The following is a 27,395-nucleotide window of genomic DNA, read 5'->3' as shown; positions in this document are numbered from 1 at the left end:
AATAAAAACTACAAAACCACCGGTCTTCTCCTCAAGCCGGAAAAATGGTTTATGTTTTTCTAAATAGCCCAAGAAATCATTTGTCTATGGCCAACTTTTGATTAGCACTCATGAGATTGTGTTGCAACAACATCCAGATAGTTCAAGGCACATAAAGCACCATCTTTACTCGTAACACTGAATTCAGTTGTTAATTACCACTGAAAATGGATCTACTGACAGATCCTGGTTAATTATTTGATGGATTAATTCAGGTGTTACTTTGTGTGCTTATTTCACATATGCTTTTTGCCTAGTAATCTTTACCACCACCCCCCCCCCAGAACAAAGTGTGTCTAACTTACCAAACCCTTTCAGATCTGAGCTGGAAGAATTCAACAACGCAAGGCCAAAAACAACCTAAAAAAAAATTCACATTAGTGACTGCATGAAATCCTTAAAACACAACACATTAATACCAGCTTGAAATCATTACTTACCTCTTGAACCTTGCTTAACTTGAGAACTTTACTCAGCTGAGTAAACAAATGGGGTGAAGGTTTTAAACTCTGAAAGAAAAAAGTAAGATTCCATTTGACTATCCAGAAATTACTGCATTACGGTACATTTCCAATTCTCAAAAAATACGTCAAAGCTTAATCACATATAAGCATCACAAATGCAGAAACAAATCTACCCAGACCAGTGTGTGTAGATATACATTTCTCAACCTTATCAAGTAAATCCAATGACAACTTACTGTAAGTACAGTGCACTCCATTTATAAGAATACTGATATAAGAACAAACAGCATATAGTGATCAAACTCACTGGGACAAAATCATTCCTATTCTAACCATGCTAAAATACTCCACTTGTAAGAATCAAGCAATCCACTTACAAGAATCCTTTTGGGGCAAACAGACAGCATGTAATACGATAATGTATCAAGTACAATGACATGTACAAGCAATAAAGCAGTTTCTGAATGTGATCAAATCTTGCGTGATTAGGCACATACACAGAGCATGTGCAGTATAATCCCTGGTCCACAGAGACTCCCAGTAGAAAAAAAGCAAGTCGTGCTGCGACTGCATTGTACAGGTATTTATTGTTCTCTGTTAGTGAAAATTTGCTTTACTAAAGTGAATGCACATTAATTGAATACCTACTGAGTACAGCAGTTATTGTGCAATATGCATGTAGAGGAAGAGGAAGGGGGATTGCGAAGCTTTGCATCTCTGCTTAGTGAAAAACTGAGATTTGTTTCGCAACTGAAAAAAGCAAGCCACAGATGCTTAAATGCAGTGGTAATCCTGACAGTGAAATAATGTACTGTAATTTTAATTCAAAGGCCATTACATGTAATACCACACAGCAGTTAAACTAGGCGCCCTCACAAGATGACCAATTCAAGTACACTGCAGTAAAACAGGATTCTGCAGCCGTGAATAAACAATCATGATCATATAACAAGCTGCTCACCCACAAGGTCTTGTTTTAATGTATTTTCCTCAGTTGCGGGAGGCATGTTTTTGCTAATTGCAATCATATCGGTCTGCTTTTAAGAATCAACTGCTTATAAAAATCAAATTGAGGATGGGTGCGATTCTTATAAACCGAGTGAACTGTACTAAATTTTACTTCTAGCTTCTCTATAAAAGTACCTACCTTCTGATAGTGTAATGGATTGTCAATAGCGTAGGACAGCGTCGAGATAAAATTTGGCTTGGTTATAAGTGACACACACTCCTGGATCAAAAACTGTGTCTTGGAGAAAACAAAGGGAAAAAAAGAAAGAACAAAAACACCACAATAAGAATATTATAACTATTGGGAACCATGTAAGGCTCTGTATCAGCTAAACAACTTCCTTTGCTTGGTGGAATGTCCACTCAACCAGAAAGAGCATCTGAAGTCCATAAGAAATGGGCACACAATTGTAAATGGATTCTTAAAAGCCAAATTCAAACTATACTAATAAGCAATAGGCTACAAAACAGAACAAATAAATTGTCTTTTTAGGTACTAATAACATGGTAATTATACAGCAGTGTTATTACTTGGATGTCAAATTCAGTATTTCAGACCACAAAGATGAAAATAAGCAAAGATCAGTCACATATGTAAACAAAGAAAAGAGATTATGTTTAAAAAGCAGGACATTTAGATTTTAAAAAGGTCAAACGCAGTAGGATTTGTAAGAGCCAAATAAAGCTAGCCAATTCACAACACCCGAGGTACCACTACTATAGTAACATTCTACACCAAGTTTGAAGGCTGGATGACAGAACTGCTTTTGAGCAACAAATTTCAATATCTCACTTGCACATAGGATGCGGGATTAAGCCTCCAGAGCTGAGGTGGGATACTAAGACTGCAGGCTGAGGGAGACAATTAGAAAATATCACTCTTTTCTCCCTCCCTCTCTCTTGCAAAACTTGAGTTTGTTCTAGGCATAATAAAAGGCTGCTTTAAGCAGAGATTGGCAGAGGGCAGGAACAGACTAAACAAGGGACTAGAGGCAAAATTAAACTGACAAATCGGCTAAAGACTTCTTACTCGAGACAACTTGCACAACATACATGGATTTGAAAGTGGTCACAGTTAAAAAAAAAAAAAATCTTGTATGCACTTCCATTCACTTCTAAAGAAGCATCTGTTCTAGCAAACACAATGTTCTCATTTATATATTTTACTGTTCCATTGAAGGTTAAAATTAAAATTAAAGTTTACATGCCTTACTTTCAGGTAGTATGTAATTCAGGATTTACGGTTTCACTTCCAAAGTCACTGAATCAATGCATTCAGAAGTAAAAGCTTGTTACAGGCTGCAAAGCATGTCTAATATTGGGGGATGCATCTGGTTAGTTAATTGGCAGGGAAGGCAACATTATAGGGATGGTGATAACTTTACTCTCCTGGTCAAATGTCCTACCCAAAAGGAAGGCACAAAACAGTTTTTCCTTTATTATGATGCTATAAATTGGAAAAATACATGTTTGCTTATTTCAAAACAGACACATGTCAAAGACCTACATAGCAAATGGAAGTGCACATTTTTAAAATGTTTTTTTGTCAATAGCTGTAACGAAGGGTAAGGTAAAACTAGACATGCTAACCCAACTGCTGTCTTGAATAATATTTACCTGATGAAAATCTTTGCCGCTGCTTTTACCATCGCCACTAAAATCCACATGCGAGAATAGACAGCGTAATAAATGCCTGTCTGCCTCGGGGCCGTGTCGATTCACAATCTAAAACAAAACAAAACACTGTTTTCTGATGTAGAGCAAAAGTGTCTGTATATGACAGAGATAAATCATAGATTAAATCCACTCAATTAAATACAGCTAACTGAATATTCACTTAAATTCTGAAAATAATGCTTTTATGTACAGACTAAAAGTAATACTTTTCACAGAAACTTTGCTGCAGTTTCTGATTTCGGTGTTCATACTTTCTATGGAACATTTCTCCCTCCCCTTCAAATTTCCAAATGTCAAATGTAAGGATTCCCACCTTGTAGTTGCACACAGCCAGCGATATGAGCCCTGTACATGATGTCCCGACTAAGAGACATGTCACATGTAACAAATACATCTGACAATAGCTACGCTTTACAGATACTAAAAGACACACGTCTGATTTTATTCTGGACTGTCAGGACAATGAGCTTCTATCTGAAACAGGTATACAAGTAACATACCTCTGCTGCATCAATAAATACAAAGTCATAGCCATCAGTACAAGATGGATCACAACAAAACTACACTTCTGCGATTTTGGTCACTGTTGCTTGTCGCAATTAGTCGTAAACGGCTGCACGCTTGATTCGTTGTGCTTTCTGGTAGTGTTTTTATTGTCAATGTTACCATTCCAGGAGACTGCTTGATGGACACAGCCACTACACTGAAGGATGAGTCAGCTGCACAGACAATCATACCCAAGTAGTTGCTTCTGCTTTCCCATAATTGTTATTGAATAGTTTAACCCTCACACATCTTATACAGGTACGACAGATCACAGGTAATGTGACAACACACATTTCAGACAAGGGGATTTTCACTTACATTCTCCTATTGTTATGGCCCACACACAGCTCCACTACTTCATTTTAAGGGATAACGTAGCTTTTGAATTTTGAATTATGGTGTCAAATGTAGTAGTATCGTAAATGCTAAACTTCTCCTCAAATACCTACCGTGAGAAATATAAAATGAACAAACTTCCAGGAAAGCCAGATTTGTGAATAGTCAAAACCACAGAAATCCCAATAACTAGTATGATTAGACTTACATGCTGTATTTCCTGCTGGCTGGCTCTGTAGTTTTTCTTAGTTAAATTGTCCACCAGGTAACTGATTTGAGACAAGGCCAGCGAGAGCGAATCAAGATTCATTGCTGGTCGGGGCGGAAGCAGGCGGCCGAGCCCGGCGCAAAATCACCATTATTCCCCTTTAGTCACCTCAGAGATAGGTTAACTTCTTTTACAAAGATGTTATATCTGACGTTATGGGCAAGTTTCCTCCTTATTGATTCTTGGTGTATGTAAATTCTCAATCCAACAGCAAGTACCGCATCTGCATAAAGAAGAACACAAAATTAGAACTAGAGGGTGGTTTGTTACTTTTCCTATTTCTTTGTTTTAAACCAACACAAATAGAATACAACTGCCAAGACCTCTTACTATAAAAATCAATAGTAATAGAATAATAATAGACTAATAGAATCTATAAGACAGAAAAGCCCTGACATTTTCATAAGCACAGGGTAGGTGGCATGGATAGAAACCTTAGGGGAGGAAGACAGAAAAAAAAAAAACTCAAGCAAACCATTAACCTCGATACTAGAGAAAGCTGGGTCTATATTTAGCTTTTTAGTATCATGGGGTTTTCTTGTTTAGAAGGAGAGTAGTCCTATAAAACCATTAGCCTCTCTATGAAGCTGCAGCACAGTCTACAATGTGTACTCACAATCAAATTTATTTCAAGTTCAGAGTAAAAGACATCTATGTAATTCAGTCACCATTAGGCCTAATTTTACTTTAGATGGGAAAAGGAAGTCATTCCTTTTGTAAAACCAAACATGGTTTTAAAAATTGGTGAGCCAATAGTGTCCTAGCACCTTCTTCCACATAGACAAATATTCCTGTTTAAGAATGAACACATTTGAGGTAAGTTTCAAGGAAGCATTTGGATGTCTTCAAGACCAGCAATACCACCCCTGGACTGGCAGATTTTACAGTACAGCAGGGAAGATATTAAATTGCTAGAACACTGTCTGGCATTGTTTTGCTAGCCGGCGAGTGGGTCCACAGCATGAATCAGCCACGACTCTCTGGATAGAAGAAGCTGGGCTGAATATGGACAAAACTTCCTCTGCCACTGTCAAATATAAGTCATGGCACCACTAAAACAGGCACCGCAGTGACATGAAGGAAAACGCAGTAACGTTAAGACAATTAGTATTACATGCTGCATGTTATACTGCTGGACGGTAGCTTTATGAAAATACTTTTATTGGGTTGTAGAATTGACATGTGCCTTGGATCTGGTCCAAGTTTCCTCTTTATAAAATGAACGTTGGGATAATCACTTATTTTAATACATTAAAAGAAGCAAAAAAAAAAACATGAAACGATATTTTAAAAAGAGACTGCTTCCACTTCCACCAGAAGTGGCACAACTGTCATTTTATCTGTATGGAGGAATTACCAAAACTGGTAAATGAGTGTTTGTCCTTATTAAAGTGAGGTACATTAACTTCACCAAAGCCTCTTTACTGTATTAGTTTAAGTTGGAGGGAGGAGACGGTAATTAAACAACCTCTTTGGTAAGCATCCATGATTATGATGAAGCAGGGCAACCTCCAAACACCATAGGTGTACAAAATGTCCAAATGTAATGCTTTCTCTGTCTTTACTGTAAATGAGGGAAGGACCAGTTACTGCCTAGAAAAAAACTAAAATCCAATGACATGTTAATCTTTTGTAACAATCTGAAAAAACCTATACTATTCCTGGTCAACAAACCTCCATGCTTTGTGACAAATGCGCAACACGCTGTTTATTACCTGGGTAGACCTAAGACCCACTAAATAAATTCTTCCAAACATTTTCATTAAGTTAAATTAGGACAACCTTGCCTTTCCAATTTGGTCTTAAAACTAGGTAAAGGTCAACTGAACTCATGCAATAAATCAAGATGTAAAATCGTATTTTCAAAAAAAAAAAAAAATCCTAGTTAGTTTTTCTGCAAATATTTGCAAGTGTAGTATTCCTTGTCAAGTATAAAACACCACCAAAAAAATTATAGAACATACTGCAGACAAGCACAGGCAAAAAGCTTAAATATAATACTGTTATGCACCTCGATTTTCTAGTACAGACCAGCCTTAAAATAAATAAAAGTACATACAAATATTCAGGATCAAAACCATGAACTAAGCCATCAGGAGAACATATTATACACAAGACGTTTACCGTTTTGCCAAATGCACACTCATAGTATGGCTCTCACATTACTGCAACTACTAGGCCTCAAGGCCTGGGCACCAGAGTGACTCAGTAATCCTTTGGAAAAATTGTTGAACGGATTACAAATACTTTTTAAAAAGTACACACATTGTACTAATATATATATATATATCAAATTAACAGTTCATCTGTGAGCGGAATCTCTTTACCCTTAAAATGCTGAACAAAATGTTGTTCCTACTCAAACAACTTACCTAGGCCTGAACCGAGTGTCATTTTACCTCACATCGGTGTACAATTTAAAATGGTCAAACATTTGAGTAAGAGATAAGGCAAAGGATTTGTTTAACAAAGGATCGTTCTTCAAATGCATCCAGTTATTCACATTTAAAAAGCAATGCAATTTTCCACACAATAGGAGAAAGAAAAAAGGCAATAATCATTTTAAATATTCTGGTAGGAAAATACTGCCAAATAAACCTAGAGTAACAAAACAGCTGCACTCCTTTCTGTGCCAATTGTAATAATTTCGAGACATTTATAATACCAAAATCAGACAGTATCCTAACGTCTGAGGGGAGATCAAAACAAGCTTCCTGCAAAAAAAAAGTTCCTGTAACTGTCACACGTGGATTAGTAAGGATATTGTAATTTGTGTGTAAACACCACTGCTGCTGCTGCTGCTGCTTAAAAACAAAAATCTAAAATCGTCTTTGATGCACTTTCATTCGTGTTTTGAAATGTATTCACATAGGTTTTGTAAGGGACAGTTTCCTTTAATTGTATTTAAAAGACAACAATTCTGCATAACTTTAAACTTTTGAATTATGTCCGTTTCATTCTAATTAGAAATGTTCAATTGTGTGTGTGTGTGTAAAATATATATACACACAGTGAACTTGGAATCCTAAAATGGTAGACAACTGCATATTCTATGACAAATGGGTATTTATTTTTAGCATATTGTATTTCTGTTCAGGTGTTTAAGTAAAGCTTTTTTAAAACGTTAGAATGAGCCACATTGAATAAGACCTCGAGTCATGAATTTTTTTGTGTTTCATATTAAGGCAAACTTTGGCCCGTGGGGGACAAGCCTTTTCAGTTGCCGGCAAAAAAAGTCACAACAAGGGAATACAATTCGCTTAAACAGCCTTTACTGAATACCTATAGTTGTGTTTATAAACGGCGTCATTAAGTTATTTTTAATCATGTGCACTACATTGCTGATCCATTTTCATCCATAAAACCATTGTTACATGAAGCACAGCTTCTTGAGTGGAGTCGAACATTTAACTATTTTAATATTATACTTCAATTCATAAAACTCTTTTACAGCCGTATTTACTATAGGCGCCCCACCTTATAGCTGAAAGTGGCTTTGTTCTATAGGATTTCACGAAGAATGAAAGTACAGCTCATTTACACAGACTCCGACGTCTTTACTGAAACGTGTCCGTCCTTTTCCGTTTAAACGCACCGCTACAATCTGTAGGTGATAATACTTCCTTAAATAAAAAAAAAAAATACAATCTTACGTCGTTATTTATTTTTGTATTAACTTTCGTTTTTGCTTCGGATCCTTGCTGGTCACTCTTAAGTCTTACATCTCCCATACGTTACACCAGCATTTAGCACGTACTTACAAGTTCTTTTGGAACAGATATTAAACAACAAGATTGCTAGCAAATAACACGTTTGTATTACCTTGCGACTCCCGTATTAAATTCAGACGGTCCGTTTCCACTCAAGTCGATTAAAAATAAAAACGCTCCCTCTCTCCGCTTCGGTTTGATTTTTAACACAAAATGGCGTTGGACATCTCGCGCGCGCTCACAGCGCCATCTTCGAGTGCTCGAGCTCGCGACACTCCCCCCTCCTCTTCCGTTACTGGGAGAAAAAAACACAAAACCACCACAACAAGACACTTGAACCAAATCAGCCCTGGCGCTGTAAACTCATTATCCGCACCTAGCGTACGGGCAACTAGAACAAACGCGGGGATTACGAGTTTGCGATAAACAAATTTTCATTTTTTTTCCCCCCTCCAAATAAATAAATAAATAAATAAATAAAAAATCTTGCCAGGCGACCCTATGCTCGCTCTGCTTAGAACGAGGCAGCAGCCAACTCCACCTCCCCACCCCCCTCCAGACAACAGAAAATAGTACAGTCCACTTCGGGGCATTTATAATTGAGAGTGTTTGGTATTAACTCTCACAGACGCAAAATGTATTTGAACGTGCTTATAAATTGCACCCGATAACTGTGCTATTCACACACATATATATATATATAAAATATATTATCCTTATTTTATAAATATAAATATTATTTTTTTTTGGAAGACAGCCACGTTTCAAAACAACGTGACTGGGCCCGGAAAAAATCGAGAAAATGTATAACAGTTTATATATATATATATATATATATATATATATATATATATATATATATATATATATATATATATTATATATATATGCGGTGAAGTGTTTTGTCACATGGGCCATGACGCGTTTGACCGTAGGCTTCCGTGACCATTGCACGGGAATTTCGTGGTGTCATTTTTCGCTTTAGTCACTGTGTTGGAAATACAGTTAACGCCCTAAAAACATTACATTTTAAACAAATCGGTAGTTAATTTGAATATTTGAAACACAGTGTACCGACTCAGCTGTCAAAGATGTAAGCAGTCATATTTTGAGCATGTGGGGCATATGGCTCGATAATTTGAACATACTGTGGTACTGCAAATTAACTACAGTTTTCATGGTAGATCTAGTTTATTATAATAGCATGTCTCAATAACGCTACAGTATACCTTTGGAAGATCAGTAACTTGCTCGACAAACAAATTCCTTCGTTGCAAAACTCTTTTTTTCTAACTACATGTCCCTTTATTTACATGCAAAATGTTTCCCATTTGCCTCATTTACACGTACAACGCTAATGGAAGCTACTCATCGTATTCGTTTGCAATTCACATGTTTAATCAGTACTACTCCAGCTGCTCAAATCACTGTGCAGTTTTTAATCAGAAGTTGAAGTTACTCATCACGTGATTTAGGCTGAGCCAGAAAGAAGTGGTCATGTGACTCCATCCGGTACGGTACTTTGAGAGTGGATCTCGCAGAGGACTACGATGCGGTGTATGATACTTAAATAATAATCATTCATAAGGAGTATTGTATTGGGGTATCAAGTCCCATCGCGCTTAGTTGTGGCGAGGATGTTTCCGCGCTGCTTGGCGTGTTTTGTCCCGGTTCTGTTCCCCAGCGCTTTGGGTCAGTACGATCCAGATTAAGTTTTCGATCTACCGGGGCTCTCCTTCATACCCAACGTCAGGCAGTGGTCCGGGTACCTCAAGGCGAGCCCGGGAAAATACTTACATTACTGGTATGCTTATCTAAAACAATAATTCTGAAATCTATGTCAGTATATGACTGCAATGAAAACATGAATGCAAATGACATACTTTTTAATATAATGGAAATGCTTGGAAGTTTTCTGTACGTGACTGCTAAGCTAAATAGTTGTTTATGTCTACATACTACAGATATCGTGGACTCCTAGAATTAGTGTAATCAAATTACACCTTTATTTCTGGTCCTACTGGTTGTAGAGGCACTGGGGAAATCAAGTTTGAAAGCCATCTGATTTGCTAAGGGCCCTTTTCTGTTATAAAATCTGGACCCAACCAGGCTCCACGAACAAACAGTCTATGCTGGTAGTGTTAGAATTATATTTAACTAAGTGCTAATCAAATGGAACTGTTTTCTCACTATCATACAAACTGCCCTATTTTGAGGGGTATTTTCAAGAGGGGGAAGTATAGTTTCATTTTAAGCTAACTCTCGTCACCCTTTCAGTTTCCTGACATGGATTTGTTTTGTGGCATTTATGTGACGTTTCTGTACCACTCACAGTTCCAGTTTGACCTGTTCTGCACTTAACATCCTCAGAAGGCAGGCTTTGGTTACAGTCCAGTTTGTTTGTGTTTGCCGCACCATTTGGCACAACAGCATTCTCACCACCGGAAACTTGCCGCCAGTCAAACGGTGCCACCACTTCTGCAGCAGTAGGTCAATGTCCTTGGCAAAGGATCTGCAGAGCTGCCCTGTTAATATGCCCTCTTGCCTTTCCAGGATTGTGACATGCCAGAGAGACCCGGGGAGTGACCCCCTTGTCTTGTGGCTGAATGGGGGGCCAGGCTGTAGCTCGCTGGACGGATTCCTCTCTGAAAATTAACTTTTCCATGTAAGCATATTGGGACAGTTCTATCATGGTCAATGGTCAGCTCAACGGTCGTCATCTTCAGGCCTGAGTTGTTTGGTACTGGTTTTGCACGAATAACAAGGAGCAATGGGGACAGGACAAATCAGAGACATCGTGTCATCCAGAACTAAAAAACATTAAATAGTAGGATATGTAGTAGCATTAAAAAAATAAAATAATAATAATAATAATAGTACAATTATTTGGCAAACATTTCGACTTGAAGACGTTGTAAAATACTTTTTTAGTATTGCTACATAAGCGTATTGTGTCATGTGTAAAATAATCCTTCTGTAGCCCTTTGGAGCCTGTAGGAGTTCAGCAGCTTGTATTTTGCATGCTGAGTTAAGGATCATGCTGACAGCACCTATCCCCGCATCACAGCTGGAAAGCTAGAGGACTCAGTGGTGGTCTGGCTGCCTTCCTTGGTGACATTTATTTAGTTTTACTTTGTAACCCACGAGGCATCTGAATTCTGAAGGTCACCGTATACCAATTTCTTTTTGAAAAGCCTTCTGATGTGAACAATTCCAGTACATAAAAATAGGCATAAACTGTGTTTGTGCTAATGAAATAAAATGTAATTAGTTATTGTCAATACATACAACCTATGTATGATTTTTCCCCCTATAGTTGAATGACAATGGAGCCACCCTTTACCTAAACGAGTTCACCAATGTCTCCTCGAGTCTCCTGCTGGGGTGGGCTACTCCTATTTGGATGACAAGAATTACCAAACGAACGATGATGAGGTGAAGCATTTGGAGCATTGGATGTGAAAGATGTTTTTAAGCCAACTCAATGCAACCCATGTGCAAATAGATAAAGATAAAAGATAAAAGGCAACCCATGTGTTAATCTGTGAATACCACACCCTGCTAGCCCAATCTCTAGCCCTGTCTTATCAGTTTTTTGCCTGTCCTGTTTTGCAGTGACGTGGTTGGGAGCCAGTACCAGAGCAGTTCTGCACAAAAAAATAAATAAATAAATAAAAAAATATATATATATATATATATATATATATATATATATATATATATATTACAGTACGGTAAACCACAGAGTACCAGCACTGCCTGTATGACAACCAAATCGCCGGCTTCTATGAACAGCAACCTGGCATTCCTGACTGTTAAGGTGAGGACTGATGACTTATGCAATATAAGCGGTTTATGTAACTGTGTCCTTCACGCTCATGCACTACTTACACGCTGTTTAATGTCTGGAAATGTTTTTAGGTTGTCAGCAAAATTTAACTCAAGGTAATAGAAAAGAACTTTCTGTTTGGGGTTAAGTAGCTTGGCAGCAATTCGCCAGCTTGATTTGGTACAATGTCTCTCTTTACTGTATGCTTTTTTTTACTAAGTAGTATGTAGCTAAATTATTTCTTGAATCTTCCATCTGTGCATAAATTCAGTCTTGCTTGTGTTGCTGTCAATTATAAAAGAAGCATCAGCATTTTTATGATGGATTTTCACGATTGTTTACAAACATTACAAATATTATTGTCCATTCCATGCTGTCCTGTGGTGATATTTATACACACCGGAGCTTGTAACCTATACATTGCGTCTAATCAGTCTCAAAGTAAAATCTGGAATGGATCAAACTTCAATGGGAGTCTTATTTCCATCCCTGCTTCAAGGTATTAAACAGTGCCCTGTATTGCCCGGCCTCCCTCCCTGTCTCCTCCAAGGCGCAGGGCACATGATGTCACAGTGGGCTCCGGGGCCGGCCCTCAAGATGTTTTAGTCTTTCTTGATCAACTCTCCGTCTGTGCTGCTCTCCAACTGCCTCCTCACCCAATAGCTGCTAATTACCTCTGAATCCTCCCCTGCCCCGTCCTCGCGCAGTCCTGTGAATTCTCATCTCCACAGATTGTACAGCACCTCTTAATGTGCAGCTCCTATTGCACGTCAGTCTGTCACAGTTTGGTTTGCAGAGTCCGCACTTCAGAACACACACCCATTTGAGGGAGGAGGTGCACTCAAGAGTGGGCTGTAAACACCAGTACAAGACCCTTACTTCACTCCAGAGGTTTTGCAACCTATTTAGGGTTAAGTCAAAGAAGCACTTTCCTGAAGATCTGCTCGCTTTGGGTGTGAAATGTCAAGATCTGTCCTAACAAGTGTATTCTCCTTCTCTTTAGATTTACCTTTTGTCATTTTCTTTTTAATACCTATAGTAAAGCACACCTGTGACCTGTAGCGCTCAGAATCACGTCTAACCTCCAAGTACACCCGGTACACTAGAGTGGAACCATTAACCTGCCCCCTGCAACACTGCCCCCAGTGGATGGAAGAAATACCATGTTTGTTCTATGCTGATGTACCAGATGTATCGTTAATGTACTTTAATTGAACTAGTTTATAAACTCGGTATTTTTTTTAAATATTATTATAATGAATCAGGACAATTTATGTGAGGGTGTGTTTTATTTTAGAGAGCTGTGTTTTACTCCCTCGATGGCAGTGTAGAGCAGTTATGTTGTCCTCCCAACTTGTATGTGTGCTGGTAATAGAACCCTTTCTACCCCATGGAAACCACATCTTATCTGGTTTGTGATAATAGGCTTGAATGATATCAGGGCTGATGCTACTTTCAGCCAGTAGACACGACTGCTTTCTAGAAGTCTTATAAATATAGAGACACCCCCCCACAGAGAAATGTAGAACTCCTGCCTCTTGTGTGAAATATATTCACTTTCATATTTTATTGGATAAAGGTTAATATCTGACTGCATTATAACATCATTTGGGTGTATACTTCTAATTCCAGTGCGAGTCTCACAGCTAAACAGAGCTAAGGGAAGATTCTGATCTGGAAATGTCACTGAAAACTTAAGTGTAATTGACAAATAAGACATTGAAATACTAATAAAACTTGTATCGTTGTCTTAAGTAAGAAATATTTCTGCACTTCTTTGAATGAAATCTTTGTTCTGTGATTGATGCTAGAGTAGAAATATGCTCTGCATGGTGCTCCTAATGGATTTTGGCCAGCAGGAAAGTGTTAAATTCAGGTCTAGGGAAGTTATTTGAAGATAATACATGGGCTGAGAAGTTACAAAGAGGAGACAATTTCTGAAGCCTTTCAAAGGCTACACATTTGTCAGAGAATTTTTACAAATGTTCATTTGGTATTAGTACACATTCTGTCATTGAGTGTCTCTGAGATGAATAACCTTCGATAAAATTAAAATAAACATGGTTCAAGTTCAGTGTAGAAAAGGTCAATAGCGAGCTGGCTTTCCATGCAATATCACCCACAGTTAAACTGGCATGTACACGATGCACTACATTTTGGTGGTCCCTGGACTATCAGATATTCTGCAGTCTTTAATGAGAAAGCTAACACAGTATGCTCTCAGCAGCGTGTTCATTTCCGATGCTGTTCTCAGAAGCCCTGCGCTTATGTAACAGAGGGGAGTACAGCTCTGCCCTGCCCTGAATCAACGAGAGAGCGCCATGGAGAGCCTGACCCACTCCACCCCATTGTCAGCATTATTTCAAGTGCGGATGATATACAATAGAAGCAAAATCCCCCTTGTGCCCCAATATTTGTGTTTATTCACGGCTGTCAAACCATCCGACAGAAAGGCACCCAAGGTAGTTTGAGATATTTCATTGCAGTTCGACCAATATTAGTGCAAATTCAGGGTGTGCAAAACCAGAAACAAAAAAGATCAAGTCAACAAGCAACGATTAAGTAGCAGTATTTATTCCTTTATTTTATTTATCTAAAAAAACAATAAAACTAAGAGGTATAAAATGATAGTGTAAACTGCGTATAACACATCAGAATCAGCTTTATGACATCATTCCGTCATCCGGTCGAAAGGGGCGACAACCTCGACTTAAAAATCAATTTTCTTACCCCAGGAAGCAACCGCATTCATTTAAAAAAAAATAAAAAAATCTACACACAAACCAAAGGGGCCAATGAAATAGGGGCCAGTGACAGTTATGTTAAAATGAGGTAAGAAAATGAATTTGTATGCCTTGAAGCAATGGTGTGGTAACACTGCCACAAGACAAAGCAAGCAGCAGCTGTTTCCAGTGCTTGAAAACCTCTTGCATTCATTGTCGCAACTAGTGCTATTATGTCTTATCAGTTGAATGCATGCTGTATATATGGGATTGGTTTCAGTTCAGTTTCTAAAAGCCTGTTCCCTGCAAGCGCATGCACATGGGAATGCATGAGACTCTGAAGAGGCAGTTTGCACGCAGCATTCTGCATCAGAAGACATTGCTCACAGTGAAGTATAACCCGTTTAACCACTTTCAAGTTTATAAAACAAATTTTATCCCTCTAATTACAACATGAAAGGCCTGATTTATCAAAGTGTCATTTGTCGTGTAAATTTGAAAAATGAATTATTTAACCAAGATTTTAAACTGATTCCAGCAAGTTGCAAGGGGGCATAGTGTTGTATCTATAGCTCTGGCCAAATGTTTTGTGTCACCCTATAGAATTAACTACACTTATTGGCCATAGCTGCAGAGTAGCACAGAGAGAGCAACACATGGTTTCAATTTTTAAACCCACATTTTACACCCCTTTACAGCAGCTTCTGAATAATTCCAGTCGACTGCGCAGCCAAATTCCTGATACTACACTTTGCATGGTTCAGTTTTATAGCTAAAATTACAAGTAAAAAGGGGGTTTACATATAGGATTGCTCCACCCTACATTTTCCAACCCCCCCCATCCCTTAGCTTTCTACCAGGACAGTAGACTCTGCTTCAGGATCTACCTGCTGCAGGAAATCACAGTATTTTTTTCTTTAAACGTTGATCTACAGTGATCAGAGAAGGAATTCAAACCCCGACCAAATTGGGGTCAATATTAAATCATAATTAACAGACACAGTGAAAAACTCACGTCACTGTCAGCGATCGAGTGTTACAAAGCTTGTAATGAGCAGATCACTTTCTTACTGCGCAGTGGACATTACTGGTCAGCAGTGGCACCTAGATCATACTGTTAATAAAGCAACCGTCCACACACAGCAGTTCCTGAGCTGACTTGTACTTACTGTGCAAATTCCACACAGAGTCTACAGTCTGCTTTGTTGTTCATGGAGCCAAGTGTTTATGCTTTGTATGTGTTGTGCTGCCTGGACTCAGAGGTCTTCCTGTGCAGTAGAGGGCAGCACTCAGTCAGCAGGGTTGTGTTTATTCTGTGTTGTGGTGGATGACGTCTTTGTAGATGGCATTGGTGGTGGTCTGGCCAAAGATGAAGGCCCCCAGAGTGACCATGAAGATGCCGTAGGACACCAGCGCCCACCAGCTGCAAGGGAAGGATAGACAGGTCAAGAGCTTGACAGAGTGATTTAGATTATGTGAATGCACTGTCACTACAGAAAGACACAAACACTGATTTTCCCACCTGGCAGGTTTGACTTCCTGGATCTCTGACAGTTTGGCCTGAATCAGACACAGTCCTGGAGAGGAAGGGAAAATTAAAAAAAAAAAAAACAACTGAAAAAGGACAGCAAGACTAAAGCGAACAATAATGTACTGCAATGCCCATATCCATTACAGTGGCCATCCTCGCTTGATTGCACATGCACAGGTCAATGAAGCGGGGCCAGGATGACAGCTAGGTAACACAGGAGCAGGAGGGCGTGTGCAGTCGGACCAGGGAGGGGTACCCACCTGGGAAGACGAAGATGAAGCAGGCTGCCAGCCCCCCGATGAGGGAGATGACACGCCCGATGTCAGGGATGAACAGTGCCAATAGGAGGGTCAGTGAGAACCACACCACGGTCTGCAGAACTCTCCGCCGCCGCTCCCGAGTCACATCCACCTCCACGGGCTCGCCCCGAAACCGCAGCCAGAGCCCCTCCAGCACCGCCCTGCAGGGAGACAAACACGCGGCTCAGCCCGCTGCACTGACAGCATGGGGCCCTTGCACTCTATAGGGGCTGTCCTCAAAGCTGAGCCCGGGAGTGTTGCGCTCACACTGGCAGCTGACACAATTTATATTTTCCGTCTGGAGCAGAATTAAAGTGTGCTAAATAACATAGGAAACAGGCTCTGTCTTCCAATCAAACATTGCAGCAACTGGAAAAGAATCAAAACCGAAAGAGGATTTTGTGCATCCCGAGCCACACGGACACAGTGCAAAGGCCTCACCTGCCGCAGAAGTGCAGGATCGGGTAGGAGGTGAGCACACAGACGACGATGAAGGCTCGGGCGATGGCCACTGGGATGTCGTTGGAGGGGTAGGACAGCAGCACATCCTGGTTCACGTTGGAGCCAAACGTCAAGAACCCGCACACCCCTGAGGGGAGAGAGGAGGAGACAGCAGCCACAGCACAGGGGGGGCAAAGAGAACAGAGAGAAGAACAGTGTGCATCAACAAACAATTAAATACAAGATCCCACTAATCCCATTTGTGTTTCTAAATCACCTGCTGGGAGGCAGGTTCATTGCATTGCATGGACATAGTTCCTCACTCAAAGCCAGCTGCTGTCACCCACCTGTGCCAGTGTAGACGAACAGACAGATGATCATGCCGATCGTCACAACCCAGCCCCAGGGCTTTATCTCCGGCCTCTTCATGCTGTTGAACACGGGCACGCTGCTCACATGGCACTGCCCGGGAGAGAGCAAAGACTGTTAGACAGGCTGGGAGACGCCTCTACAGTGAGATCGGTTCACTGGCAGGAACAAACGAGTGGTTTGACAGCAGCTGCGATACCTGGAATCCGAAGCATATGGTTGGCATGGCGTTGAACACTGCGGTCCACGAGGAAGGGCTAAAAGGACACAACAATGAGAATATATTAATATGGATACTGACATTTGTATATGATACAAACTACATGCTGGGGCCTAGGTTTGGCTAGAGGGGAACTTCTTAATAAAAACAAAGTCCTCATATTAAATACCTGCATATAATTGTGTTTTTTTGTCTTTGAGTATTAGTTTTTTTTGTATGTGACACAAAGGTTTATTTACAATTGATCCCTACAGAAATGTCTGCACGTGTATCCAGAAATGGAAATAAGACTCCCTTTGCATAGCAGTCTGACCGTTTGCTATTTTTATCATGGGTTTACTACGACACACCTGAGCTTGTTACCTATACAATGTGGCTAATGAAGCTTGTAGTAAAACCTGGAGTGGGTGAAATTGCTATGCAATAGGACCCTTACTTCCGTCCTTGGTACACATGTATGTATGAATTAATAAAAGAAGATTTGAAAGAGGTTTTGGTCCTAAGTTTTTTAGGAATCCCAGGAAAGCTGAAGCTTTTGTGCACAGAGCTGGAGTAGAGTAGTGTACAGTACAGAGGAGAGGAGCTGCCTGCTTTGCAGTGTGGCTGTGCTCACCTGGTAGGGATATACCCAGGTGTGATGTCCTTATCCGGCCAGATGTACTTGATGATGATGACAATGGTGACGTACCAGGTTCCGATCACACTCAGGGCACTGCAAGAAACAGCAATCAAGCATGACAGAAGTGAGAGATATCTTGCACGTTATCGTACCTCAAACTATTCCACTATAGAAGTGTCAGCCTGTATCTAATTTCTGTACCTCATCTCACCTGCATTATCCATACAACAGATGTGCACAGCCTGTTACAGAAGCTAATACTTTGAAGGTTATTAATACACCAAGGGTCCCCTATAATGAGACTGCAAGCCTGGTCTAGTTTCACAGAGCTCCCCTGCCTTACCTGGCATACTTCTGGAAGCCGATCTCCTTGGGGATGGAGAGAGGGAGAATCAGCAGGATGGAGGTCAGGCTGATGGTGAATTTGCGGTCTGCGTACCAGCTGGTGCTCACCTCCCCTTCAGACTCGTGGGCCATGGCTCCGATCACTGCAGGACAAAACAAAGGGGACAAGGTGCAATCGACCCCAGTACCTCGACAACACACTGAAATGAAGTTTCAATCAGATCTTCATGAGGATCACTAAAACAATAAGGAAGATTGAACTAAACAAGGCTGGGATCCTATTTGAAGGAGCATCCTTCAGAGCAGAGTGCAAGCTGTTAACATGAAGACACCGGCTGGCCCCAGTTTTAAGGAACTAGAAGTGTGCAGAACAAAGACAAGAACAGTCTGTATCAACCAACAAGAAAAATACAAAATCCCACTAATACAGTTTTTGTTTCTAAATCAGCTACAGGGAGTCATGTTGCAGGTGCATTGAATTGCATGGCATTGCCCTGACAGTTTCTCAGACACAGTTTCTTAATCTATCCCTGGTGCCAGCTCCTCTCTTCCGACAGACTTAAAAGTACTGAATGACACAATTGCACGACTGGTGGTGGTCTCTGGGAGATGACTCACGCTTATCCAGCTGATCCCCGATGATGATGAGGAAGGCGATGCAGGTTCCGAAGGTGTAGACGGCGATGGCGACATCACAGAGCACGCCTGGGACACGCCCACACACGGCCCGCACCACCTCCTGGTAGGTGCTCTCGTTGCTGACCTGGGAGCAGTAGGCCAGGACCACCAGTCCAGCGATGATGAATACCAGCATGCACTGCGGGACAGGGAGCACACACAGCAATCAAGTGCTGAGCAGGGCTGCCTGCCAGCCTCTCTCTGTAGAGATACACAGTTCAGAGTTTTGAACTACATTAATAGCTGAAGCCAAACATCTCAACAGGGGGAGATGCAGTTATCACAAATGCCTAGGCGCTCTAGAGCTTCATGCAAGCGATGCAGAACTTTATAGTAATTTTATTTCAGGGATGGATATGTTGACTGGCAGCAATTTGATCCATTCCTGGTATTACCTGAACACTATGTCTAATCAAGCTTGCAGCAAAACCTATAACGTGTGAAACTGCGATCCAACAGGAGTCTTATTTTCATCCCTGATTTTCATTGCTAAAAAAGGATATAGGATACATAAGAATAGGATGTGCATGGACACTGAAATGCTCCCTTCCCTGCTAAGAGAGTGGCCACAGAGCAGACTACAGGTGGCCCACAATGTGCTGTGGTGGGGAAGCTTGCATTGCCACTGCTGGGGAATTGTATGAATAAATATAGATACTTCAGTTCTCCTTTATCAATCATTGAGATCCACTGCAAACAACACCTACCATCTGCAGGACTACTCCAGAGGTGACTCCTCCCGCTGTGTTGAAAGCTGCTGGGAAGTTGAGGAGGCCAGCCCCCAGGGCAGCGTTCACCACGATGAAGACAGCTCCGATGGAGGAGGTGCCCCCCCTGGGCTTCTTGCTATCACTCGTGGGCTCGCTCTCCACACTGGGGCTCTGGAGCAGCCAAGCTCTCTCCCCCGCATCCTCGCTCCAGCCCAAGTCATTATAGTCACTGTTGATCACTACGTCAGTGCGGGACATTGTTTTCTAGATATTTCTTTGACAGTCTAATACTAATAGGTCAGGGGTTGGTGAGGAGGTAACATCAAGGAAGCTGGCACCTCATACTGTCTTCACTTCAGCTGTGTGGCAACAAAAAAGACAGCTGTGATGGTATTCAAGTGATGAAATTATATCTTTTCAAACCCTGCTGGGGCATTAGAAGAAGTTATATTTCTCCAAAAAAAAAACTAGTGATCAGCTGAGTGGCTTCATAAAATTGACAACCACAAATAAGGCTACAAAAACAGCTAAAAAGGAATCGGCAAAAGACTGTCCGCTTATTGTGCAATAAGAGTTTTATTTCATTGAAGTGAAACTGAACAGCTTAGACACAGACTCAAATCCTGAGCGATCTACCCAGAACTGCTTACTGCCATATTTCTAATTGAGGATATAAGCAAAGATTACAACGATACTAAAACGCAACAATACTTCACGTTTCAGTAGCCCAGCCTAATTTGAACTCGTCCTTGTCAATAAAGGAGCTCGTGCTATGTGCGCAGAATCAAACTGCTTCCACGTAACACAATACAAAGTCATAGCTCCCGCAATCTTCTAATTCAAATATGCGTTATGAATGTATTTAAACCAACAGGCGACAACACGACTTGCAACCTGATATAGAGGCATTCGACATTTCAAATCTAGATGCACATCAGGCAAAGCCGCATCATGAATTGAAGTTATCGCTTGTGATTTCGTTTTGTTCAGAGGTTTAGCTCAATTACAATTACATCGGTATCCCAAAACATCAGCAGCATTTCTGTGCCTCGATCATACGAATTCCATATACTACAGAAATAATACACAACCAACCTGCCTGTGATTACCTTGCAGTTGCAGCTGTGAATCTGCAATACTGACCTTGTAGTCGTATCGAAGATTACGGTAACCTCAATAATCTGGTAGGTGTACACAAGCAGGATCTGTTCATTGTCTCAGCTTTACTGTAACACTGTATTTGCAGTACTGCAGCCTGCCTAATATTTAAATCATATAAACATGGCATTTAATTTACCAATGTCTAATATGATGCAAAATATTAACATAAACATCTCACTCACCGCTCCCTTGGCTATTTCTGTTGTTTTTCACGGGTCGAGCAGATTCCTGTCTCCCTGTGCTGATCCAGCAGCTGGGGCATGTGACCGCCTCGTGACGTCATTTTGTGTAAATCACGTGATCTAATTGGCTACCGGGAAATGTAGTTTTTTGTGCTTCGCGCTTTAAACAAAAAAACAATGGCAAAATAATGTATACAAAGTGATATCATCTTATAATATTTATATATATATATATATATATATATATATATATATATATATATATATATATATATATATAATACGATATAGATATATTAGACACACACACACACACACATACTTAACGTTAAAAAAAATAATAAATGACCAAAGCCGTGCAGTTCTGTGTGATAATACACTTGGGTAAGCTCTGTAGCAACAACTTGGGCATCCAACTTTTAATTGGACTTGCTGCAGAAGTTTGAGACGAGGGTATTCTGTTTGGCAGTTTGCACATGTTGCGCAGTCCATGACCGTCTTCAAGACAGATCTGTCCAGACAGCACCTGTAACCCTCACAACTCTCGACTATACGGGACTGTATGGCACTAAATGGTATCCGTATTCACATTGTTTTGTAATTGCTCTTATTTGAAATCGTTCTTATGCATTTATTGTATTTACTACTTGCTCTTAATGGACTTTATTCTTAAAAGCACATATTTACTATTTATGTAACTGCTCTTAGTCGAAGTCGCTCTCCAACGTAATTATTTACTGTATTTTTTACTTTCTCTTATTTGCATTTGCTCATATGTATTGTATTTTATAACCGCTCTTATCTGTAATGTGATACTTTGTATTGTGATATTTTGTAACAACTTGTAAGTCTGCTAATAAATAAATAAATAAATAAATAAATAATGTTGTATCCCACAGGCGTAATGCTCAACATCGGACTCGCAACCTTTGTTAAACAATCCGCATCATATGACTGCAGGTTCATGTGATTGGATAGCCCTACTACAGTCGAGGCAGTACAGCAGAATTTCCTAACGAGGAAATCAGAATTTCACGTTTTAATCTGGAATTTTTCAAGGGACAAAGCTCTTAATATCGTGACGGTCCTGATTTTATCGAGGCGTCTGGTCGCCCTAGCGGATGGACGCAGGAAACAGAAGAAGCACACGCAGAAACTAACGAAACAAAGCTAGACAGAGGAGGGCAGCGGCGGGCCCCAGCATTGAACACCAGGCTGAGTATGTTAATAACATCGACCGCACATGCAACTGATATATCAAACCATACAAAGTACCGTATCAGTCTGTCTACCTCTCTAGAATCAGGCCAGTATTAAAGACCATCTTTATGGCCCGCCTGCCTCTCTCCTGATGCATATACAGGATTTTACACATTAAAATGGGTTGTATAATGTTGAATACTTCTATACATGTGATTCTAGCTTCAGCACCATTGGTTGTCCAGGTGTTGTGTAGGGGCTAGAAAAACTAAATATGAAATAACAAAAGTATAGAAGAGAGTTTGAAAGCCCTTGCTCTGTGGCAGTGGGTGTCCTTGTTATTTGAAAGCTCTTGCTCTGTGGCAGTTGGTCTCCTTGTTATTTGAAATTTGTGGGGAAGTAGATCCAGGTCTTCTGGCAAACATTTCTAACAGGAATGTTGGAATGTGCAATCAGTTAGCACCAATGCACAGTTTGCCAGACACCACCAGAATTTTGTCGAACTGCAACTAAATAGACAAGCAGTACGTTTTTTTTTCTCTACTTATCCTTATCCTTGCACTAATACAAGCACAATGGAAATTGGATCCCATTTGCAGTACTTATTCCCCCTAGCATTGAAGCAATGCAGTTGTCATTGCACTGTACCAAAAGAGTAGGAAATCTGCCACCTGCAGGTTTAAGACCACAGACCACCTTAGCTTTTAATTATTTGTTTTGTTTACTTTCAGATTTGCTTCTTCATTGTTTTATAAGATGGCGTCTCTGGAAACCCCAGCGTGCCCGCTGTGCCACAGACCGTACCAGGAGAGAGTTGACCTGAGGTGTGGGCACTGCTTCTGCCAAGTGTGCATCCAGGAGCTTTGGAGCTACACCACTGCAGGGCCCCGCAACTGCCCAGAGTGCCGGGATGAGTATAAGAAAATGCCGGCCTTCAGCTCAGCAGATCATATGCACAGGGAAGCAGCCGGCCCTAGCACCACCCAAACCACCGCCAGCTCTGTGTTCTGTCATTACTGCAGTAAAATCAGCCAGCCCGCTGTCAAGACCTGTCTGGTGTGTGTGGCCTCCATGTGCTCCCACCATCTCAAGCCCCACCTGGAGGCATCTGTGTTCAAGAGCCACCCTCTTGTGGAACCCACCTCCGACATCTCCACCTGGAAGTGCATGGAGCACCAGGAGCTGCTGAAGTTCTACTGCAGGGAGGACAGAGTGTGTGTGTGTGCACGGTCTGTGCTGCGATCGGAGCCCACAAGCAGCACACCTGCGTGAGCGTGGCAGAGGCTGAGCACGAGCTGAGGGTGAGCCAGCTTTCTAATGAAACGCCCAACTGTGCAGAAGTGAAGCTGTAATTTAGTACAGTGTGCGTGCGTGGCGTGGCGTACTATTTTATTTTTTTAGGTGTGGAATTCCTGTTTTAGATATCCCCTTAGATCATGATTTTTCAATCGCAGTTTGTAGACATTTCAAAACCAGTTTGTGTGAACTCTATGGAGTTTGAGAAGTTGCCATGCAAATAGGAAACTTAACATGGTACAATTGTGCATGCACTGACTGAAGGGACATGTTAACATGGTACTCAGACAGCTGTGTTTATCGTGCAGGGGAGGGGGTGTGGTTTATTGGTGCCACCCAGGCCAACAGGCTAAATGCAGCTGTGAGTTCACCTTTTGCTCTTAATACTGTTTCTATACACACAGTTCGCTTACAAAGGGTAGCAACAACAGCACTAGTTAATCCTTTTCAGAGCTAGTATTGAGTGTGTTATTAATTCAGTTTGGTTAGTTAATGGACACTTTGTGTGTATTACAACCGCACTAACACAACCACAGGTGGTGCTGAGTGGATTTCTGCGCAACTAATGATGTCATTGTTTACCACACATTTCAGTGTGATAAATATATACATATATAGGTGCTGGTGAGTTGATTTTGTAATATTGATGAATAGTAAATAGTGCATACTATAATATACTTTTTTTTATTTAATCAAAGTACAGTTGTATAATATTTCATTGTAAGAAAATAAATTGTATTTTTGGTTTTGCAACTTAAATAAAACAACATGGGACTATTCGTATCCCCCAGCCTCCATGTTGTCAGACACAACCTCCCGATCGCTGTGTAATGATGGCCCGAGTTCAGTGGTTTGTTTAAACAGGGAGTGCCTTTTGTAAATACGGTTGTCGGGCCAATTGCAGTGTGTGTACGCAGCCTCAGTGTATCTGCTCTCTGACCTTCAACCACACAGTGCCGAAGCTACCCTATGTCTGTTACACAGAAGCCTGCTGCACTTACAAAAAATATTACTGCATGCATACTAAGATACCACGAATTATGCATCAGCATTGCAAGGTGTCCCACTGACTTTTAATCACCCTGTTTACAAAAAGAAACACATTAGTTTAGCAATAAGCTTTCTTTAAAAAAATATATATCAATTCAACCATAGATGGCACAGCTTGTAAAGAATCACAAATAAAAAGCACTGATTCTGCTTACTGTTTTAGAGCAATCTGAAGGACGGGATTCTGAAGATTAAGGCAAACTCCCAGACTGTCCAGGACAACTTGGCAGTGCTGAGGGGGAAAAAACTAAGCATTCAGGTGCATTCCCTTTTCCTGTTACTGGAAGCTTTTTGTGCGTATGCTGTAGTATCCCCCATGATAACACAGTGATGATAAAACACAGCAGTGATAAAACACAGTGATGATAAAACACAGCAGTGATAAAACACTGTGATGATAAAACACTGATGATAAAGCTCTATTTTCTATGTGTTGAGCTTCATAGCCGTGATGAAATTTCACTGCCCTGGTTACGGGCACATCTAACTTGACTTTCGTCAAAATAGGACGCAGCAGTTTGTAGCCAAAACGAAGGAAATATTCATTTAAAATGTATCAATTTACAGAAATACAAAGATATATGAATTTGGTACTTAATGGATTAAAGGTGCTAATAATGGACTAGCGCTTGTTTCTCCAGACGCGGATTGGCGAAGGGAAAGCCCACGTACAGTGGCAGTACGTGGCTCTCCGGCGCCACCTGGAGGTTGAGGAGACGGAGGTGCTGCAGCGTCTGGACAGGGAGGAGAGGAAGTCCTTGGTCGACATCGAGACTCAGGTGGTGCAGCTGGAGGAGAACCTGCAGGAAATGCAGGGGAGCTCAGGGGTCCTGGAGATGCTGTCCCTACCCAGACAGCAGCCCTTCATACAGGTAAGCTTGCTCGCTGCTCCCTCTAGTGGAGGAGACAGGGCGGTAGAAACCATGTCTGAAAGAGCCATTTCGAGCCATATGAATCAAGGCAAAAATAGGAAGAAACAAATAAAAAGTTTAACTCTTTCATGTGTGGTGCATTCATATGGGGCCGGATATTTCATGTATGCAACAGTTAACAGTGTTTTTGTTCTCATTTGACAGGTTACATATTTAAAAACTTAAACAATGTATTTTTGCACTTTGACTCGCTTCTCCCCAAAACTAAAATCTTAATCATGGCACTGTATCTCAAGAGTCATAGGCTGGACAGCCCTGCAGCAGCGTGGAATGTCTTTGTCTGACACTTTTCTGACATTCTGCAACAACAAAAACTAAGCTAACCAGTCCTGTGGTATATTTCAGTGTTCACATTGACACCACCAATACTGTTGTCTCTTTCTTTTCTTCCTCAAACAGGAATACAACAAGATGGCAAAGAGGTAAGATTTGGTCACACATTGTATTTAAGATTACAGCCAATTCAAGGCTTTATACGGCTTGATGCGGCTCATATTTTCTAATGATCCGAGGATTCACTGCTTCTGGTGATCAATGTAAAATCAGTTGATTAAAGCTTTCTATTTTAAACAGTGTGTTCATTTTTATTTTACATTTTCACAAGCTCTTTAGCTTGTAGTAAATAGATAGCAAGGACTTAATTATATGGGTTACATGTTTCATATGGGCTCTTTGAACACCATGTCAGGCAGAGCAATGTAATGAAGTGTCCTGTCTTCCCCAGTATTGTTCTGATGTCCAGTCCAGTGGCCCAGCTGGAGCCCGCCAGAGAACTGGACCGGCATAAACTGGACAGGCTGCAGCGATGGGCGGAGAGGAGACTGGAGACTGTGTCCAACCACTTTGAGACAGACAGAGACGCTCTCATTTTGCTGTGTGAGTAGCCAAGCCATAGAGTAAACTCCAAAATAAAACTAGTGTACATGCATGAAGTAAATACTGAGTACTTTGATTAACATGGGAATGTCTCTGCTGTCGGCTGACTTTGGCTTCGATGTCCATAGTCTCGTAACGGTTCATGTTACAACGTTCATAAACCACTTGCTTTGCCTTCCTGTTTGCAGATGGGACAACCCCGTCCTTGAACCCAGACAGCGCCCATGCTAAACTGGTTCTAGCGGAGGGAAATAGGACCATATTCTTCACTGAGGAGCCCCAGCCGTACCCCTAGCATGTTCTGCGCTTCGACACCTTCCCCCAGGTCCTGAGCACAGAGCCCAGAAAGGCCGACAGCTCCTACTGGGAGGTAGAGGTCAAAGGTAACGGGAGGTGGAAGGTGGGCGTCTCTGACCCCCAGATCGGCAGGAAGGGACAGGATGACCGCTGCAGACTGGGGTACAGCGCTCTCTCCTGGACCCTTTATGGGGAACCGGGAAATATGGAGGTCTGGCACAATAAGACCTCTGTCCCGTTAGCTCCCAGCAACCCCAAGAGAGTGGGGGTGTATCTCGATTACGAGGGCGGCTCGATCGCCTTTTACAACGTGACGGGGAACACAATCTCCCTGCTGCACAAATACCAGGAACACTTCACCCAACCACTCTACCCAGCCCTGGCAGTGTCCAAATCCACTCTCTCTTTTTGTGACCTGTCCTAAAAATATAAAGTGGGGCAGTTGGTTCAAGTCAAGCTTTTCTTCCAACAGTGGAGGTTTTGTGGGTTGAGATCTTTAAACTATGCACCTCAGTCTAATGTAAGGCTTTTTTACGATTCACTTTTTTTGTAATTCCAATCACCAGCTACACACATTCTAGATTATAAT

The 27,395-nt window shown here is 41.1% G+C and overlaps 2 protein-coding genes and 1 long non-coding RNA gene across 15 annotated transcripts in view; 1 reads left to right on the top strand and 2 right to left on the bottom strand.

Annotated features, from left to right (window-relative positions):
- LOC121296197 (CCR4-NOT transcription complex subunit 1-like) overlaps positions 1-8,557 on the bottom strand; it is a 27,022-nt gene extending 18,465 nt beyond the window's left edge. For 5 of the 11 annotated variants that reach the window (XM_041221478.1, XM_041221479.1, XM_041221482.1 and 2 more), the window contains exons 1-6: positions 8,161-8,557; positions 4,279-4,561; positions 3,129-3,236; positions 1,651-1,749; positions 480-548; positions 345-399 (exon numbers count right to left, since the gene is read on the bottom strand). In XM_041221478.1, the coding sequence (XP_041077412.1) occupies positions 345-399; positions 480-548; positions 1,651-1,749; positions 3,129-3,236; positions 4,279-4,380 (433 nt within the window). In that variant the 5' untranslated portion in view covers positions 4,381-4,561; positions 8,161-8,557. The remainder of the gene's footprint in view (positions 1-344; positions 400-479; positions 549-1,650; positions 1,750-3,128; positions 3,237-4,278; positions 4,562-8,160) is intronic. The other 6 variants (XM_041221476.1, XM_041221477.1, XM_041221480.1 and 3 more) reach the window with 2 other exon arrangements.
- A 990-nt stretch (positions 8,558-9,547) lies between these two features.
- LOC121296135 lies at positions 9,548-13,591 on the top strand. 2 transcript variants are annotated; one of them, XR_005947022.1, is made up of 5 exons: positions 9,548-9,852; positions 10,602-10,713; positions 11,365-11,483; positions 11,664-11,868; positions 12,917-13,591. It is a non-coding gene; the product is annotated as an uncharacterized LOC121296135 (long non-coding RNA). The 2 variants fall into 2 exon arrangements; XR_005947021.1 differs by having other exon boundaries at positions 11,365-11,868.
- Positions 13,592-14,287: 696 nt separating this feature from the next.
- LOC121296629 (putative sodium-coupled neutral amino acid transporter 7) lies at positions 14,288-21,241 on the bottom strand. 2 transcript variants are annotated; one of them, XM_041222380.1, is made up of 11 exons: positions 21,156-21,241; positions 19,810-20,171; positions 19,043-19,241; positions 18,423-18,567; positions 18,074-18,172; positions 17,440-17,497; positions 17,219-17,333; positions 16,872-17,019; positions 16,392-16,591; positions 16,123-16,177; positions 14,288-16,023 (listed from the first exon to the last, which is right to left on the bottom strand). In XM_041222380.1, exons 2-11 carry the CDS (start codon positions 20,068-20,070, stop codon positions 15,909-15,911), a joined length of 1,395 nt encoding a protein of 464 aa, XP_041078314.1. In that variant the 5' UTR covers positions 20,071-20,171; positions 21,156-21,241; the 3' UTR covers positions 14,288-15,908. The 2 variants fall into 2 exon arrangements, with proteins under 2 accessions (XP_041078314.1, XP_041078315.1); XM_041222381.1 differs by lacking the exon at positions 21,156-21,241 and adding an exon at positions 20,956-21,120.
- Between the last annotated feature and the right edge of the window lie 6,154 nt (positions 21,242-27,395).

Source organism: Polyodon spathula, chromosome 21 (genome assembly GCF_017654505.1).
Source record: "Polyodon spathula isolate WHYD16114869_AA chromosome 21, ASM1765450v1, whole genome shotgun sequence".
Taxonomy (NCBI): Eukaryota; Metazoa; Chordata; class Actinopteri; order Acipenseriformes; family Polyodontidae; genus Polyodon; species Polyodon spathula.
This window is presented reverse-complemented; position numbering and strand designations above follow the sequence as displayed.

Coding starts and splice junctions, on each gene's coding strand:
- LOC121296629 (XM_041222380.1), bottom strand. CDS start 20,070: ATGTCCCGCACTGACGTAGTGATCAACAGTGACTATAATGACTTGGGC. Junction 16,592..16,871: donor ATCCTGCACTTCTGCGGCAG/GTGAGGCCTTTG, acceptor GTCTCCCTGCAG/GGCGGTGCTGGAGGGGCTCT. Junction 16,024..16,122: donor CAGGAAGTCAAACCTGCCAG/GTGGGAAAATCA, acceptor CTTCCCTTGCAG/CTGGTGGGCGCTGGTGTCCT.